At 39.9% G+C, this 13,710-nt stretch overlaps 2 protein-coding genes across 2 annotated transcripts; both read left to right on the forward strand.

The window, feature by feature from the left end:
- The first annotated feature begins 551 nt into the window (after nt 1-551).
- LOC131315715 (receptor-like protein 9DC3) lies at nt 552-3,150 on the forward strand. The gene is made up of 2 exons (XM_058344923.1): nt 552-2,412; nt 3,085-3,150. The coding sequence occupies exon 1, from the start codon at nt 1,130-1,132 to the stop codon at nt 2,384-2,386; it is 1,257 nt and encodes a 418-aa protein (XP_058200906.1). The 5' UTR covers nt 552-1,129; the 3' UTR covers nt 2,387-2,412; nt 3,085-3,150.
- Nucleotides 3,151-10,204: 7,054 nt separating this feature from the next.
- Nucleotides 10,205-11,200, forward strand: LOC131327297 (uncharacterized). Its single transcript, XM_058360395.1, has one exon. It carries the CDS (start codon nt 10,205-10,207, stop codon nt 11,198-11,200), a length of 996 nt encoding a protein of 331 aa, XP_058216378.1.
- The last annotated feature ends 2,510 nt before the right edge of the window (nt 11,201-13,710 follow it).

Below are 13,710 nucleotides of genomic sequence, written 5' to 3' on the forward strand. Positions count from 1 at the left end.
TTCCTCTCCTTTCCCCACCTTCAAAAGCTCAACCTCGCTGACAATAACTTTTCCATGTCTCGCATCTCACCTGAATTCACTCGGCTCACCAAATTGATACACCTCAATCTCTCTAGGTGTGGTTTTTCGGGCAAAGTCCCACCTGGAGTCTCCTTCCTAAACAAACTGGCGTCGCTTGATCTCTCTTATAATTTTGATTTGAGATTGGAAGAAGGCGGGTTCGAGTTACTCATTCAAAACTTATCCAAGTTAGGAGATCTTGATCTTAGCGAGGTAAACATTTCTTCGGTGTTTCCCAATTCCTTGCTCAATTTGACTTCTTTAAGAACCCTCAGTCTAAGAGAATCTGGTTTACATGGAGAAGTCCGGCCTAGAGTCTCCTACCTAAACAAACTGGTGTCGCTTGATCTCTCTTACAATTTTAATTTGAGATTGGAAGAAGACGGGTTCGAGTTACTCATTCAAAACTTATCCAAGTTAAGAGATCTCTCTCTTATAGGCGTAAACATGTCTTCTTCATATACCCGATTTCATCAATTCAACCTATCCGCTCCAGAACTTAATTCTCGTAGCCCAGGGAATTTCTGGAATATTGCCGGACTCAATTGCTAATCTGAAGTCCTTGAAGCAATTGGTCATCTATCATTCCGAATTCCACGGATCCATTCCTACTTCTCTCTGGAACCTTCCACAAATCACTTCTTTGGACCTCTCATCCAACAATTTCAGTGGTATCCTCCCGTCTTCAATTTCAAACCTTACACAAATCACTTATTTGGACCTCTCATCCAACAATTTCGGTGGTTCCCTCCCATCTTCAATTTCAAACCTTACACAAATCACTTATTTGGGCCTCTCATCCAACAATTTCAGTGGTTCCCTCCCATCTTCAATTTCAAACCTTGGAAATCTAAGGACCTTAAGACTTTCGGATAATAATTTCACAGGTCGCTTCTTTTCATGGGATGTAAACTTGCCAGAACTTCAAGTCTTGGATGTGTCAAACAATAGTCTCACTGGTCCTCTTCCTTCACAAGCAGTTGTACCTCCAAATCTAAGCTATTTGATCATAGGCCGAAACTTGATCAACAGTACAATCCCATCTTGGGTCTTCGAATTACCCGCACTCATGTACTTAGATCTCAGTTATAACAAACTGATTGGTCATACACTTGAGTTTCAATCCTCTTCGTTGAAGTTTATTGATTTGAGCAATAACGACCTAAATGGTACTGTTCCAAATTCAACCTTTGAACTCCGAAACCTTAACCATCTTATTCTTTCTTCAAATAGCTTTTCTGGCACCATTCCTAGATCAAATAGATTCAGTGAAAATCTCAGTGTACTCGCTTTAAAGATGAATAACTTGACAACTATCAATCTTTATGGCAATGGATTTGAAGGGCCAATACCGAAGTCTCTGATTAACTGTAGATACTTGGAAGTGCTAGATCTCGGAAGAAACAAGTTCTTTGATGAATTTCCGCATTGGTTGGGAAATTTACCGTACTTGCATGTCCTAATCTTGCAATCCAACAAATTTCATGGATCGATTGTGACTTCCACGACCAAATTTCCCTTCCCCATGTTGCGAGTTCTTGATATGGCGAACAATAATTTCACTGGTCCATTGCCCATAAAGTACTTCAAAAGTTTCAAAGCAATGATGAATGTGGATGAGCATTTTGATTTGGAGTACATGCGACCTGGTGGTTATACTTATTATGATTCTCTGACTATAGTAATCAAAGGATCGACCATTGAAATGAAGAAAATCCTTAGAGTTTTTGTAGCCATTGATTTATCAAGGAACAAGTTTCATGGTGAGATTCCAGGGATCATCGGTGGGCTAAATTCGATTCGAGGACTGAACTTATCGCACAATAGCCTCATAGGTCATATACCAAAGTCGCTTGGTAATTTGACGAAGCTGGAATGGTTAGACCTCTCATCGAATAAGTTCACTGGGGAGATCCCTCGACAACTCACGAATTTAACCTTTCTCGGAACACTCAACCTTTCGCAGAATCGCCTAACGGGGCCTATACCAGGAGGCAAACAATTCGATACATTTTCGAATGGTTCTTACATCAACAACTCGGCGTTATGCGGGCCTCCATTGTCGAATACGTGTGGCGATCCTAAGGCAACACAACCACCACCGTCGAGATTTGAAGAAGAAGATTCAGATCCTGTGAGTGGATTTGGTTGGGAAGTCGTATTGCCAGGGTATGGATTTGGGCTGGTAGTTGGACTTGTCATGGGATATCTTATGTTCTCGTTCGGTAAACCTCACTGGCTTGTGGAGATGGTTGAAGGTGTAGGAAACGGAAGCGGAAAGAGGCGGAAAAGCAATGCTCGAAGACGTGGAGGCAGAAGAAATTAGCAAAATGCAAATGGTGTTATTGTATGGTAAGTGTCCAAATCTCTTTCATATCTTGTGCCTAAAAAAAAAAAAAACAATGCTTTTGGTTGTAATTTGGCCTGTCTTTAGGTTCCTAATACCTAGGATTCGTAGGTTACGATACGAAAATTCCGTTGCAAATTAGTACGTATTATTTCTCTACTGTTTATTGCAAAGCACTGAACTATAAGTTGGAGTTGACGTGAGCCCCATGAGCATATATAGTTGACTGGGACACTTATCCCCGAAGTAGTTTGATGGTTTTAAAAAACGGCCGTTACGTAACATAACGGGATTTTGACAGGCCGGACAGTTACGGCTACGAATAACGGTCTTGGATCAGAACTTATCAGTATTTATTGTCTCAAATTTTGACTTTTGATCCAATCATACTTACAAAACTACTTCTAAAATTCAAATATTTGTAAGATATAGCTAAAAACATCCAATTTTCTCAAAAATAAGGTTAGAACATGTGTATCAATGGTTTTCTTTAATCATTTGCTAATGCTATAAAAAAATTCACGCTTGCGGTCTCCGATTCCGTTACACATTGACCGATACTCCCGATACTCGTTACCCGCGTTACACTGACCGCAACTGCGATTTAAAACGATGAGTTCTTATATCTGCTTGCTTTTGTTTCAAATTTTTCTTTTAAAAGAGATCGATTTTTGCAGATATTGTGGAGGAGGCATGAAGCTCTCGTCAGTCTCAGATATGAGGAGAAACTTTGGTTGTAGGAGGTAGATCTAATATATGGGAGATGGGAATAACTTCACTCTTAGGGTGTGATTCAGTGCATAACTACTTGCTTTCTTAACAAATTTTCCTACTTATGAAATAAATGAATCATTTTTATGCCCTTTCGGCCTTTCAATCTACAACTGAACTGCTCTCTAGTTTCAAAATAAATGGATTCAAACAATATATATGCAACGTAAGTACACAAAGGCTAGATATCGTTCTAGCAGACGAAATTACCTGGTACATGTTGGGCGAAAAAACAACAAATAAATGGGGTAAAAAATAGACGGGCAAAGTGATCTTTTACACTTGCGTTGTGCTAGAAGGACAAAAAAGAGAAGGCAAGAAAAAACTAGCAAGAAAGCATTATTCGGAGATACTATTTAGGATCAGAGTATCGCATGCCCTAGTCATTTGAATATGAAGGGCTTATCATGCATTGACGTCCAAGAAAAAGTGGCAGAACCATCCAATGACGACCATGACTTAGCATTTAAGTCCATGGAACCCATGACTTCGATAGGTCTTCAATTCAGTGACTACTGTAGTTTTTGTTCTTCGGAATATTTTTCCTTTAATTGTTTTTAGTAGCCCGAAGGAGTATTTTTCCTTTAATTGGTCTCCTGTAGAGACCCGTATTTTTTTTTAGAAAATATTTAAAGATCATATAAATGTCAAAAATTGGGAATAATTAGAAAAAGTGGTTTAATGGGTGATTAATTGATTTGGGGATTGAAGTGAAAATATAGAGTGTTGAGGGATTAAGTGTGTGATTTAAGGATATGTGAGTATAAATAGGGGTGTATGTATGTAGGAGAGCATTTTTTCTCCATTCCCCCTCTCTCTCTACCGTCCCTTTCTCTCTCTCTCCACCGGCTCATCTATCTCTCTCCTCTTCTCACTCAAAAACCTCACTCAATCTTGCAAAACCTTCAAGAATAAACCTCCCTCCGAACTTTCGATCGTGCCTAGAGCTTGGAAATCCTTTGGTCAAGCCCGAATCGAAGATTTGAAGTCCAAGAAAACTAGGGCTCGTTCGAATCTCGGAGATCTTTGTTATCGTCTTGAGGTAGGGATTTCTTTACCTCTTTTATGTGTATATATGTTGAAATGATGTAGAAATCGTGCTTGGATCGTCCCCCTTTGGTGCTTTGAATGTCTGTCAAACTGCAGAAAATCGCCTTGAAACAGCGCGGTATTGATACCCAAAAATGGGGTATCAATACCCCATCCGTCTCTGGACTTCCAGCCTGCCAGGTATTGATACCTGATTCGGGGGTATCAGTACCCCTTGTTGTTCTGGACAGCTTTGATGCTGTTTTGTGTTCCTTCGATCGTTTCAACCCCCCCAATCGCTTCTAAACCCCTTTTGGATACCTTCTAGCTCATTTTTGCTTATCTACTTGACTTTCTATGATTAGTGGATGTTATTCTTGAACCGTTGGCCCTCCGTTGGTAACGATTAAATAATAGTTTACTTGATTAAATGTCAATAAGATGCAATTTGTGATTGATTGATTAATTATGAACGTTTGTGGTATATATGTGATATAGTCGGCATCTTGTAACACATTTCTTGTATGATTGTGGTCTCGGAAAGGTTATAGCTTGTATATCGAGTAAGGAAATAGTTGTTGATGTCGAGAGTTGATTTAGGAAGTCTCGTAACGCAAGGGGTGGTAATACGAAGACTTAGGCAGTCCCGTAATGCAAGGGGTGGTAATACGGTGACCCGAGTTGTTAGGGATCACTGTGACGCAAGGGGTGGTAACACGGTAATCCTCATGGTGTTATACGGTAACGCAAGGGGTGGAAATACCGATGGAGGTGATTGGCGATAGTGGGTTGTATCGAGGTTATTTGAGTTGTTTGACATTGAGTGAACTTGGTGACATCTTAAGCTGTAGGCAGGTGATAGAATGATCACGATGAACGTTGGGAATACCCTTAAATCACTTGTTTTCCATCGTTTGAGCTGTACGTCTTGCCTTCGTTTCACTTGCACATTTCATCATGTTTACATATAGAACTAGTAAATGTTTTTCTACTGGGCTAGTGTAGCTCAACCTAATTTTTCTTTTCAGGACAAAATGCTGGACAATAGCTCGCATGCTATGTGTGCTTGGGAATGAAAGACCCTTTTTTTGAAAGTTAACCTCAAGTAGTTACTTAGCATCTTTGTATTAACTTTATTTTAACAGAGATGTAACTTATTATCTCAATCCTTTTAACTAAACATTTGTAACATTCTAAACAGGATCGTACTTGCATTTATGTATATTTGGGGCTGAAGTGCCACAGTTGTAAATCTTTGATCGTGGGGATTTAAATTGTAATTTAAGACAAATGGGAATTCTTTTGGGTAATATGTATAATATGCGAGGTTTTTTATTTAAAATGTATTACTTAAATATGTTAAAAATCGAGGGCGTGACATCTCTAGTTCATGTTATATTGTGATTATACTCAATCGCATTTGTGTGTTGGATTCTAGTAGAGTCGGGCCGTGACTGTGGTCCGTCTTTGCGGCATAACTCCGACATGGTATTGTGCTGTTGGGATTCTTACGTTTTGATGACAGTGAAGAAGAGTAGTGGATCAGTTCAAGAGTGCTTGTTCATCTAAAAATGGAAAGCTCAGATGTCTTTTTTCATTAGCTCATGGTGTGGATGATGTAATCTGATGGGTTTGTGATTTTTGAGCCTTAGTTTTCATGAAAAAATTGCAGAAATATTTCATGATAATGTATGAAATTGTAAGCTATTTATCATGTTTCTAACCTATTTGTTATGTTCGGGATATTCTATAGTTTTAAAATTTATTGTGCTTACAAATGTTCGTGGGTAAAAAATTTACCTTATTAATTTGCCGAAATGTTCACTATATGAAATTTATCATGTTAATCAAAAATGTCATTAGTATTTTCACAAATTTATCATGTGAGGATCCCGAATTTATCATATTTGTCAAAATTGTCATACTATTAATTAAGAAATACATTAAATTTATCATATTCAATAAATTTATTACTTTCGGGAATTGGTTGGTAAGGTAATTATAAATGTGGCATAGTAAATGGTAGGTAATGAATGGGAGGTTGGTTAAGGAATTATTTGAAAATAAGGATGAGAACTTAATCATTCAAACCAACTAGAAGGATGGCTTAATTATGTTTATGGTTTAGGACCAATATTTAAGTTTTTCGTCTCAATAAAAGAAAATATAATAGGCATGGCGTGCTTACCCAATTGCCGATACAACAAACAAGACTGAAGTCTAGTCTTGTAAAAGAGGATGATTCCATGCAACCACTTGGAATTGGGTGGTTGGCTATCCAAATGCAGGGATGTTGACTCCAAAAGTCCACATCGGGGTATCGGATCGATCACCGACGCGAGTGGAGCAGTGTGCAGCTATCATCAACTGTACCCATCCCAAATTTAATACCAATTCATGATCCACGACTGCTAATATATCAGCACCGTACTCTGCACACCCCCGTTCAGGGATCAAACGTAGGAAAATGCAAACATAGATGGTTGAATGAATTGTATTTAATTCCTCAAACTTAAAAGGTGTGAAAGATTGGAACAAAGTTATCTGAATTTTTTTTAACAAAATACATTTATGCATTGCTTCGAGTAGCTTAGAGTACACTAAGATGATCATGTATCAAGTTTTTGTTAAAGTCCGGTTATCGGTCTATTTATGCATTTATTGTCGAAAATTTTCAAAATAATAAATGAATTTCGGTTCAGGTTTTTTTGAAAGGATATTGATTTTTTTTGAAAAGTATCAACATTTTTCACATGAGTTGTTGCTTTATGTGAATAATTATAATACACATTAAATTGGGATACATTTATTTAGAAGAGATGTGATTTTTAGGAAGAGATCTGAAATATAAGGGTTTCTATAGGAGGCATGACCCTTCCCAATTAAATTAATATCTACTAGAGACACGAGTCTTCAAAGAAGGATGCATACAAAAAGGCATGATGTTTCTTAATTACTTGTCTTCACAATACATGACCCTTACTAATTAGTGTCTTGAACAAACATGACCATTCCTAACGGGTGTTTACTAAAGACATGCCTATATAAGTCTATAAACGTACCCCTTGTAAAGTCATTCGATTTACAATTAAAATTTCATGAGAAAGGAACCCAGGGAGGTTTGTGCGGCATGGTACTGTGCACATCCGGAACGTTGATCTTGACAATCAATGATCTAAATTGCTTGGTGTTGTGCTTAATCTTAACCGTCCAAGTGTTTAGCAATTCGGACCATTCATTGTCGAGGTCAACGGATCGGATGTGCACCCTTGCACAACACCATCTCCTAGTTCATTGAATTGCTTTCTCCCTCGATCGCTCCGCACACTCTCTTCTTTGTATCTTAGGCTTACTTATATTCTATTATTCTAGAAATAGAATATTAGTGCTACATTTTGATTAGTGGATATATACTTTGTCTGTCGTTGTTTGTTCAAATGCAGATAAAAATAATCTCGAGTTCGGGCTTCATTGTTTCTTGAAAGCAGATTTGTTCTAACCTGATACACACCATCTGGTGGAAGCAAATACTATCTTTAGGAAATCGACTCACTAAAGCACCTCAAAGTTATCTTGAGAAACGATGCCATCTTACAACTTAAGAAGACCGGATTTTCCAGCACTTACGCATCCTAATTAATTAGCTAAATTTTTGATTAGTTATCTGTCTTTTTCCTATTGACGCGTCCAACACTCGCCTACTAAAACTCAACAAAAGCCCAACTTGAGATGTTGTCTTGTGAAGCAGAGCGAGAGTGAAGATTTGAATTTGGAAGTGGTGGAATTAATTACTAGAAGAAATCAACCGCTAATAACAAAATTTCTATATTTGATACACGAAAAGGTTTTTCTAGAAACGAAAATATGGGTGCAACTCACCCGTTTTGATAGCTAGCTCCGGGCATTATGTATGGGTGTGTATAGGTGGCAAAATATGGCTTTTATAAGGGAAAGTGAGGTGTACCCATATGTATTAAAGAGCATGCGCTTCTGCCATCTGTATCAATATGAGAAAAGAAAGCAAAAACAAAACAAATTAAGTTCTATTTATAAAGGGAGGTCTCGTGATGTATTAGAAGAAGAAATAGGTGAGTTTCAATATAAAGAAAATGAGAAAACACTTTAGTCTTCAAGGACAGCCTTTCGGCTTTGAAAAATGCATGACAATATTGATAGTGATCGAGCATGAGAATCAATCGGTCGTATTTGATCACGATCATATTGGATCAGAACGACAACTATCATTATTTTAAGGTACTGGGTAGTATGCAATATATTTCTAGTTAAATCTCTTTGCAAAGAGTGTTCTTTTATTCTCTCATATTTGTATTCATTTGATGACCAAGTTTCTCGATTCAATTATTGTCACTTCTTGTATCGTGACCCGAAAAGTATTTGGCTGAAAGTCATGGAACAAATTGGTACATGTACAAGCTCACTAGGTCACAAAGTTATGAAAGATATACGATTGACTATCCTACTGGGAGTTGAGATTGCTTATGGGCCCCAAGTGGCTATACAAATGTTGACCTGGGTGGTGCTTGACATGTTACCGAGATGAGCCGAGTAGGAGGCTACAAATGACAAACAGTCAGAATGATCCTACTTGATTGCTATCCTCATCTATTGAGCATATTCTTAACGCTAGCCATGTTTTTTCTCCTCGTATCGCATATACTACCTGGGCATTTTATATTTTTCAGGTGCATAGAAAGTTAGTGGGGACCCGAGTTGGAGTATTGAAAGAGTTAATTTTAGAGATTGTTTAGAAATCTATATCGTTTTGGAAGTTTTAGGCCCACCATATATATTTGTTTTTGAGGACTTTTAATTATTGGAGATGTATTTATTTGGAAGCAATATAAAAACTCGGGTCGTCACACTGGGACACTCATCCCTGAAGTAGTTAAGGTAAAAACAATGAGAGAGAGAGAGAGAGAGAGAGAGAGAGAGAGAGAGAGAGAGAGAGAGAGAGAGATGTCTCATTTTTGCACCCAATGGCTGTTGGAGATTTTCAAAATAATGCATGGATTTTGGTTTGTAGATTTTCTTAAAAGATATTGAGAGAGGTTTATGTGAAAGGTTACAACATCTTTTCACATGAGTTATGACTTTATGTGAATAGTCATAACACCCATAAATTGGGATATGTTTATTTGGAAGAGATGTATGTATGGGTTAGGAACGAATATGAAACATGGGGTTGCCTTCAAGAGGCATGACCCTTCTTAATTAATTGTTTTCATAAAATTAAGAATGCCTAGGAAGAGGTATGATCCTTTTAAGTTAGTTGTCTTTAAAAGACATATCCATCTTAACTAGTGTATCCAAAAGACATGACCATTCTTAATGTATCCCTTCTTGCTTCTCGAAAAGGTACATAAATTCTAAGTTTAAATATCATCCATGAAACTCATAAAAAAAAAGGCACATATTTTAAGGTTAATCCTTCATTAAAATTGTTAGACTTGTCTCACATCGCTTATTTAAGTCATCCAAACTTAGTTAATTTATTCTAAAAGTTACTTCACCTATGGTCAATTGGATTTAGGTTGGAACCCTCCAAGAAATTTAACATGGGATTAGAGCTCTTGGTTTGATTTTAAGTTGGAACCTTCCAAGAAATCTAATAAAAATACAACCAAAAAAAAAAAAAACCTTAAAACGACCTATCAAAATGGATGTAAACATTCATTCGAGTCCCAGAAAATCGTCTAAGATTGATTATCAACCAAATTTCAAAGCACTTTCCCTTTTAACCTAAAAAAGCGAAGTGTCCAAGAAAGAATCATCTTTCCATCTTGTTTCGAAGCCTAGTTTGGACAATCTTCATGGCCCAAAATGATCATTCTAGGTGAGTAGGGTGTGTCGTTGGACTCGAGGGGAGAGAGATGTATTCGAGGTCCACCACCTATACTACCCCAGTACCAACAACCTCCTGCTCCTCCAGCGTCCTCCCAAAGGACACCAGCTTTTGAGGAGCAAATGTTGAAAGCCATGGCTGAAATGAGAGCCGATTGCCAACAAATGAAAGCTGACTCCCAATTGCTTTACTCTCACTCTCAATCCATTGCCAAGATGGAAACCCAAGTGGGTCAACTAGCTAATGCTCTTAACCATCGGGATGAGGGTAAATTACCGAGTCAGCCAGTGGCTAACCCACGAGGGATGCACCATATTGACAATTCGCAAGGTCACGAACAAGCAAAATTAGTTGTCACCCTCAGAAATGGGAGAGATGTAGAGACACGACCGGAGAAGGTCAAAGCGAAGGAGAAAGTGTCTCCACCTGTCGCTGAGAGGTCTAAGGTTGATAAGAGGTCTAACGAGAAGGAGACCGATCCAGTGTCCACAGTTGTTCCAAGGTCATCTGAGACTCCATCGTATATTCCTAAGGCACCTTTCCCAATTTGCCTAAATGCACCTTCACCCTTTCGCAAGAAGGGAGTATCCACTGATAATATCATGGAGGTGTTCAAGCAAGTTAAGATGAACATCCCATTGCTCGATGCCATTGAGCAAATCCCATCTTATGCCAAGTTCCTCAAGGACTTGTGCACTCACAAGCGGAAGGCTCGAGCCAGGTTTTTAGAGCCCATTCCTATTCCTCACCAAGTTAGCTCTGTTCTTCAATCTAACACTGCCCCCAAGCTTGTTGATCCTAGTGTGCCCACAATCTCTTGTGTCATAGGCAATCACTTTATTAGTAGGGCACTCTTAGATTTAGGGGCAAGTGTCAATCTTTTACCGTACTCTGTGTACGAAGAGTTGGGGCTTGGTGAGTTGAAGCCTACATCGGTTACTCTACAGTTGGCCGATCGTTCTGTGAAAGCCCCACGGGGCATGTTAGAGGATGTCCTCGTCAAGGTGAATAATTTCTACTTTCCTGTTGATTTCATTGTCCTTGACACAGAGCCAGTCCACCCCACAGCCCTTAAATCTCAAACACTTGTCATCTTGGGTCGTCCTTTTCTAGCCACGGCCAATGCATAAATTTCTGTGAGGAGTGGAGTGATGGAGGTATCATTCGGCAATATGAAACTGAGTCTAAATATGTATTCGGCCACTCGACAGCCTCATGAGGAGGAAGATTGCTTTGCAGTCGATGTCATTCATGAGTTAGTAGAAGAGGCGTTGCCGTACATTTTGGTTGAGGATCCTCTTGAGGCATGTCTTGCCCATTTTGGCTATGAGGAGTTCGATACTGACCAATCTATTGCTGAGGTCAATTCTTTGTTAGACCTCGCACCTTGTATGGCCAAACCTACCTGGCGAACTCTTTTCGAGCCTTTACCTGTTTTGTCTAGCACTCCAGCTCTTCCCTCCATAGAAGCCCTACCGAAGCTTGAGTTGAAGCCTCTCCCGGTTTCTCTGAAGTATGTTTTTCTTGGCCACGATGACACCTTGCCCGTGATCATTGCCTCTGACCTTTCTTCCGAGCAAGATGGTCAATTACTTAAGGTGCTTAAAAAGCACAGGGGTGCGATAGGGTGGTCAGTGGCCGACCTCAAGGGTATTGATCCCTCCGTTTGCATGCATCGCATTCATTGCGAGGAAAATGCAAAACCATCAAGAGAGATGCAAAGGAGGTTGAACCCTAACATGAAGGAGGTCGTTATGAAGGAGGTGGTCAAATTGCTGGATGCGGGTATCATATACCCCATCTCTGATAGCAAGTGGGTGAGTCCCACTCAAGTAGTGCCCAAGAAGTCAGGCATTACTGTCGTTGAGAATGATAAGGGTGAGCTTGTGCCCACACGCATGACGACTGGTTGGCGTGTGTGTATTCATTATCGAAAGCTCAATTCCATGACTAGGAAGGATCATTTTCCACTTCCATTTATTGATCAAATCCTAGAGAGGTTGGCGGGCCAGAGCCATTATTGTTTTCTGGATGGCTATTCCGGATATAACCAAGTGGCCATTGACCCAGTGGATCAAGAGAAGACTACCTTCACCTGTCCCTATGGTAGTTACGCTTATCGGCGCATGCCTTTTGGCTTGTGCAATGCACCTGCGACCTTTCAAAGGTGTATGATGGCTATCTTCTATGACATGGTGGAGGAATTTCTAGAAGTATTCATGGATGACTTCTTGGTCTTTGGGGCCTCTTTTGATTCATGTCTCCAAAATCTTGCAAAGGTGCTTAAACGGTGCGAGGAGACTAACCTGGTCCTAAGTTGGGAAAATAGCCACTTTATGGTTCAGGAGGGAATTGTTTTGGGCCACGTAGTGTCCAAGATGGGGATTGAAGTTGATAAGGCAAAAGTTGACTTAATTTCTCGACTTCCTTCCCCCTCATCAGTCAAGCAAATTCGCTCTTTCTTGGGACACGCTGGGTTCTATAGGCGTTTTATTAAGGATTTTTCTAAAATCGCCAAGCCTTTGTGTGATCTTTTGGCTAAGGATGCCCCTTTCGTTTTTGATGAGGCTTGTATGAGAGCTTTTGAGAAGCTCCGTGAAGCGTTGTCCACAGCACCTATCATGCAGTCTCCCAACTGGTCTCTGCCCTTTGAAATAATGTGTGATGCATCCGACTACGCAGTCGGTACTGTTTTGGGCCAGCGGGTTGACAAGGTCCCTCACGCCATTTCTTATGCGAGTAAGACCATCTCCGGTGCGCAGTTGAACTATACCACTACGGAGAAGGAATTACTCGCTGTGGTCTTTTCCCTTGACAAGTTCTGATCCTACCTCTTAGGTTCGAAAGTCATAGTATACATTGATCATGCCGCTTTGCGGCATTTACTTTCAAAGAAGGAGACCAAACCTAGGTTGATTAGGTGGATTCTGCTCCTCCAAGAGTTTGATGTGGAGATTCGAGATAAGAAAGGATCTGAAAATTCTGTAGCAGACCACTTGTCGAGGATCCTAGTGGATGCCTCTGGTGACACCTTGCCCCTTAAGGACTCATTCCCTGATGAGCAACTCTTTGAGGTGTCACAAGTGCGACCCCCATGGTATGCACACATAGTCAACTACCTAGCCACAGGCGCGCTTCCCCCTCATTGGTCCAAGAGTGACAAGGACCGTTTCTTTGCGCAGGTTAGGCACTATTTTTGGGAGGATCCAAAACTCTTTAAGTTATGTTCGGACCAAATGATTAGGAGGTGCGTTCCTGAGACTGAGTACTATGGCATTCTCACCTTCTGTCATTCACTGGAGTGCAGAGGGCATTTTAGTGGGAAAAAGACGGCGGCGAAGGTCTTACAAAGCGGTTTTTATTGGCCCACTCTCTTTAAGGATGCATATGTGTTTTGCAAGGCATGCCTTAAGTGCCAGAAAACCGGCAATATTTCTCATCGTGATATGATGCCATTGTCCTCCATCCTTGTTGTGGAGATGTTTGATGTTTGGGGGATAGACTTTATTTGCCCGTTTCCGTGTTCACATGGAAACACATATATTCTTGTGGCAGTGGACTACGTGTCCAAGTGGGTGGAAGCGGTAGCCACCAAGACCAATGACCACAAAGTTGTGGTCAAGTTTCTTCAAAGTAATAT

The sequence above is a fragment of the Rhododendron vialii genome, chromosome 1a (assembly GCF_030253575.1).
Source record: "Rhododendron vialii isolate Sample 1 chromosome 1a, ASM3025357v1".
NCBI classification, from domain to species: domain Eukaryota; kingdom Viridiplantae; phylum Streptophyta; class Magnoliopsida; order Ericales; family Ericaceae; genus Rhododendron; species Rhododendron vialii.

Excerpts from the sequence above, each read along its gene's own strand:
- LOC131327297 (XM_058360395.1), top strand. The coding sequence starts at position 10,205 with ATGGCTGAAATGAGAGCCGATTGCCAACAAATGAAAGCTGACTCCCAA.
- LOC131315715 (XM_058344923.1), top strand. The coding sequence starts at position 1,130 with ATGTACTTAGATCTCAGTTATAACAAACTGATTGGTCATACACTTGAG.